Here is a 5,204-nt window from a genome sequence, read left to right as displayed (position 1 = left end):
ACGCCTTCATTCTTGCGGGACTTTCCAGGGGGGTGGGGAGGATTGCCAGCTGGCCATATGGGTTATGCGGGTTGGATATGTAATGACAGGCCAACTCGGCAACACACAGGACAGATCATCGAGTCAGGCAAGGTCAATGATAAAGAGGCAAGGGAGCAGAGGCCCTACACCATGTAGTAGGATGATAAAGAGATGTACTCTTTTGGTTGTCCGACTACAATACATGGCAGAGCCTACAGTGATAGCCAGCCGTCATCCTTACAGGTATGATAAACATGCACTCAAGTTAATTGAGAACTCGCCTACAAGACTCCAATGCTGTGCAATGGAGGGACATTGGCCTGCTGAAGGTGGCAGAGCAACAGTAAAGGTCGTCAGTATTGTGGAAGGGGCCCCGTTAAAACAAACTAATTGTCTTCTGACAGAGCACCATGTAAAATTATGTTATTATTCAGTACCTTTACCTGAAAGTATTCATTATTCACCCACGTAAAAATCCAAGTGGGATCCAATTTGAGATAATACCAGGCGCGCTCTTCAGGGGTCACAACTCGTCTTAAAGTATGTTATGGAAATTGTGTGCTGGGGCTGGTGACTTCAGAGATGGCAACAGAAGAAACATAAAAAACATGCTGAACCTAAACGGGTTACCAGGTCTAACTACAAATTACTTCCAATATACTTCGCAAAAACAAGTACCAGACAGAAATCAAACTAAGAACTGAAAGGAAGTGCAGAAAAAACCCAATGCATTAAACAAAATGGAATAACTCGGATTGGTAGAAACGAAATTCGCAACGACGGCAACCATTCAAAAAAAAGCTGTCATAAATTGAGCATATAAAATACGAAATAAAGAACGCCGCTCAGGCAATGGATCAAATTACAAATATCCCGGCACAAACAGAGAAATGGAGAGCAGATGCCCTGCAAACAGAATATAGCCATTGTACTCCACCACGTGCTGACCAAACAAATCATCTGATCTTTACAATACTGAAAAGCTTATACTGGTATGAGAATATAATGTATTACACAGGAGTCCCTGAAAGAAGGCTACAAAATCTTAACTCCTGAACATTGTACGCCTATGTGCAAGTGAAAACACGCAACAGCACCAATGCTCAACCTCGGAACAGCCATCCACCGTTCGCAGCGAAAAATGGTGCGAACACCAGCGACTCCACAGCCATCAGCTTGATCAATATGTTCAACGACGGTCCCGATGTGTCCTTCAGCGGGTCTCCCACCGTGTCCCCGATCACTGCTGCCTTGTGGGCGTCTGACCCCTTCGGCCCCAGACTCTTCGCGTGCTCCGAAGCCCCCGCCTCGATGTACTTCTTCGCGTTGTCCCACGCTCCTCCCGTGTTCGATGCCGATATCGCGATCTGCCACATCCCCACACACATCCCCCTCCCGTCAACTCCCCTTCGCTTTTCCCACCTCCGTCACCCCACTCACCAAACCACATCCCACACCCCTCTCACCTGCACTCCCGACACCAATGCACCCGCCAAAAGCCCCGCCAGCGTCTCCACGCCGAACAGCGTCCCCACGATCAGCGGCGTCAGCATCACCAGCGCGCCCGGCGGAATCATCTCCTTCAGCGACGCGTCCGTCGATATCTTCACGCACCTCTTGTAGTCCGGCTTCGTCGTCCCTTCCATCAGCCCCGGGATCGTCCTGAACTGCCTCCGCACCTCCTCCACCATCGCCAGCGCCGCCTTCCCCACGCTCTTCATCGTCATCGCCGAAAACCAGTACGGCAGCATTGCTCCCACGATCAGCCCCACGAACTCCTTCGGCTGGATCACGTCCACGCTCGCGATTCCCGCCCTGCTCACGTACGCCCCGAACAGCGCCAACGACACCAGCGCTGCCGACCCGATCGCGAATCCCTGCACCATAACCCATCTCATGTCATCGTGTCATCCACCACCTCCTCATCCTCCAACTCATCCCAACTTCAAACACACACATCCTACACCTCCACGCGACCCCCTCCGCTCACCTTCCCGATCGCTGCCGTCGTGTTCCCGGCCGCGTCCAGAGCGTCCGTCCTCTCCCGAACCTCGTGGCTCATTCCCGCCATCTCCGCGATACCTCCCGCATTGTCACTGATCGGACCGTACGCGTCGATCGCCAGACCCGTCGCCAGTGTGCTCAGCATTCCCAACGCAGCCACCGCGATCCCGTACATCGCCGCCAAACTGAAACTCAAATAGATCGCCACCGCGATCGCAAACACCGGCACTATCACCGACTTGTATCCCAGCGCCAGCCCGAAGATGATGTTCGTCGCCGCTCCCGTCCTGCACGAGTCCGCCACGTCTTGCACAGGCCTGCACACCCCTCCCCATCCAACCATGTCACTCCCCATCCTCCTCCTCTAACCACCATTACCACCACCACCACCACCACCCCGCCACTTACGTGTACGCGTTGCTGGTGAAGTACTCCGTCACGAACCCGATGATCAGCCCAGCCCACAGACCCGATCCCACGCAGAAAAATATGTGCCAGTTCTTCACCACCTTCGCCTCGTGCCCCACCACGTTGATCGTGAACGTCTCCGGCAGCCCGAACCACGATATCAAAAATATCGCCACCGTCATCAGCACCGTCGAGATCACCAACTGCCTCTTCAGCGTCGGCTCGATCTCCTTCACTCCCTTCACGCTCATTATGTCCGTCGCCACCAACGTCGTCAACAAACACACCAAAATACCCGCCGAGCTGATCAGCAGAGGGAAGCACATCGCCACGAAGTTCTTGTCGTTCCCGAACGACGAGATCGATGACACCACCAACGCCGCGCACGTCGACTCAGCGAATGACCCGAACAGGTCCGCGCCCATTCCCGCGATGTCTCCCACATTGTCTCCCACGTTGTCCGCAATCACCTGCCATCCTCACCACCCCCATGTCATGTCAGCTCCTCCCAATACAACTCCCACTCCCCACCATCCCCTCCCCTCCCAAACCACCACGCACTTCCGCCCACTCACCGCCGGGTTCCTGGGGTCGTCCTCGGGGATGTTCTGCTCCACCTTCCCCACCAAGTCCGCGCCCACGTCCGCCGCCTTCGTGTAGATTCCTCCTCCCACGCGCCCGAACAGGGCCACCGAAGATCCTCCCAGACCGTACCCGGTGATGGCCTCGTACAGACCAACCCAGTCGTCGCCGAAGTACAACTTGAACACCAAAATCGTCAAAAACAGCACAAGCAGACCGTTCGCAGCCAGCAGGAATCCCATCACGGCTCCCGACCGGAACGCGATCGCGAACGCCTTCCCCACACCCTTGCGGGCCTCCAGGGTCGTCCGAGCGTTCGCGTACGTCGCGATCTTCATCCCCAAGTACCCGGACAGCGTCGATGTCAGTGCTCCCAGAATGAACGCCACAGTGCTGAAGAAAGCACTCGCAATGGACGAAGGGCACGACTTCGTCTGGTCGTAGTCGCATGGCTGCCTATCGAAGCTGAACCCGCCCACGGAGGCAAGGAACACGAAGATGATCACGGAGAACAACCCCATGAAGATTGCCAAGTACGTGTACATTGTCGTCAAGAACGCCTCGGAACCTGCAGAGGCGATCAATTCAGCAGGGTGTTACATTTTGTGTTTTTTTATGCTTGCCGTGTGTAACTGCCAGAATGCAAGGGTTTTCAACGACCCGACGACGGAGGCCAGTCTGTGACTTTGTATCGCAAGTACTGATGCACATGAGATGCAATTCATATCACTTTAATGATTGGACCTTAAATCAGCAGTAAGTGTCTCGAAACAGAACGTTAATGTGTTCGCTTTCTTGAAGCGACAGGTGTGGACATTACACTCAGATGCATGGCAGTTAAATAGGTAAACCAACATCATATTCAGAGCGCTATGAGTGAGGAGCGTTAGCGGAGAACGAATGTCCCAATAAACCATGTCATTAATGCATATTGTTAAAAATTGATATACTGTGTATTTAATCGTGAAGCGACAAATTCTGTTGATTGACCACCTCTTTGAACATTTACGCACTTAAATTCGCAAGCAACCGAGAGGTTACAGAGTAATATTCGATCGAAATTCTGACAACTGATTGAGAAGAGTTGAAATATTTACGGGCATTGGTTGACAGTGAGAAATAGTCATGCAGGTTTTCTAGCCAAACTTGGATAGAAGTCCATCACGGAACTATGAAGTCGCGAGTACCATTATTTATAAACGAAGGAGTTAAGGTTAGACCAAGGAAAGTACATTAGGAACTCCATTTAGAAGACAGGAGCCATAAATCTCAGCCACGAAACGATTAACAAAAATAGTGCAAAACAGGGGGTTGAGCGCACATTCGTTTCTTTAAAAATTCGTGAAATGAGAAGGCCGCAAGAAAACCCCAGGCACCTAATTCCACGGTTCGGTCTACAACACACAGAATAGCTGTCAAGAAAGCCATAAGTTCAGCTCGATTGTTGGAAACTTACCCTCAGAGATGGCGGCCTGGATTTCAGCGCACTTCGCATTGACGCTGGCGTCGTCAATGCCGTCCTCGTCCACTTGCATGTAGCCATTGTTGGAGACACGGCTTTTACCTACGGTGACATAAGACACAAGGTACCACTGCGTAAGGGCAAACAAAATGCCAACGGCGGCCGATGCTGGCACAAAGACCAGCACGAACGTCGTCCCGAGTACCATCGCGGCGTGCGGTCAGCAATCCAAAGCTATTGCAGAAACGGTGTGGGAAATTATTGAACTCTCAAGGTCAGACAACTCAGCAGCGGTGGCTGGTGCCTGCCAAAATGAAGAAGCTTTCTCCGTCCTCGTAGTCCTCTCTTATGCTTCCAAGCTCGGAACCAAGCCTATCGGTCCGGGATCTGCTGTCGCAGGGTTGGAAGTTGGACGCAGGACATATTCCGGAGTGATGCTCCTTCCGGCTGGGTACGTGTCGGAACTTTTACAGTAGGTTCGGAGGTCGGTTCGGAAAATTGTCCCTGCGTTCGGACACCGGACCGGGACTAGGTTCGTTCCAAATGGCGATATCGGGGGAGCAGCAGCCGCCGAGCCAGGGTGCGACGCGGTGACGATCTTTGGTTGGATTTGGGCAGAGTTCGGCGCGAGGCTCTGGGACGGGGATGAGTCAGATTGGGCGCTTCTGGGTAAGGTTTAACGACTAGCTCAAATTTAGGCGAGTACCGCTCCGCATCTAGAAGTGGC

The 5,204-nt window shown here is 52.8% G+C and overlaps 1 protein-coding gene across 1 annotated transcript; it reads right to left on the bottom strand.

Annotated features, from left to right (window-relative positions):
• Positions 1-982: 982 nt before the first annotated feature.
• LOC112284687 (pyrophosphate-energized vacuolar membrane proton pump 1-like) lies at positions 983-4,785 on the bottom strand. Its single transcript, XM_024524736.3, has 6 exons — positions 4,472-4,785; positions 3,009-3,583; positions 2,434-2,903; positions 2,012-2,342; positions 1,488-1,898; positions 983-1,388 (listed from the first exon to the last, which is right to left on the bottom strand). Exons 1-6 carry the CDS (start codon positions 4,683-4,685, stop codon positions 1,125-1,127), a joined length of 2,265 nt encoding a protein of 754 aa, XP_024380504.2. The 5' UTR covers positions 4,686-4,785; the 3' UTR covers positions 983-1,124.
• Between the last annotated feature and the right edge of the window lie 419 nt (positions 4,786-5,204).

Source organism: Physcomitrium patens, chromosome 1, assembly GCF_059467195.1.
Source record: "Physcomitrium patens ecotype Gransden chromosome 1, ASM5946719v1, whole genome shotgun sequence".
Taxonomy (NCBI): Eukaryota; Viridiplantae; Streptophyta; class Bryopsida; order Funariales; family Funariaceae; genus Physcomitrium; species Physcomitrium patens.
This window is presented reverse-complemented; position numbering and strand designations above follow the sequence as displayed.

Coding starts and splice junctions, on each gene's coding strand:
- LOC112284687 (XM_024524736.3), bottom strand. CDS start 4,685: ATGGTACTCGGGACGACGTTCGTGCTGGTCTTTGTGCCAGCATCGGCC. Junction 3,584..4,471: donor CCAGGCCGCCATCTCTGAGG/GTAAGTTTCCAA, acceptor TCGCCTCTGCAG/GTTCCGAGGCGTTCTTGACG. Junction 2,904..3,008: donor ACGACCCCAGGAACCCGGCG/GTGAGTGGGCGG, acceptor TGAGGATGGCAG/GTGATTGCGGACAACGTGGG.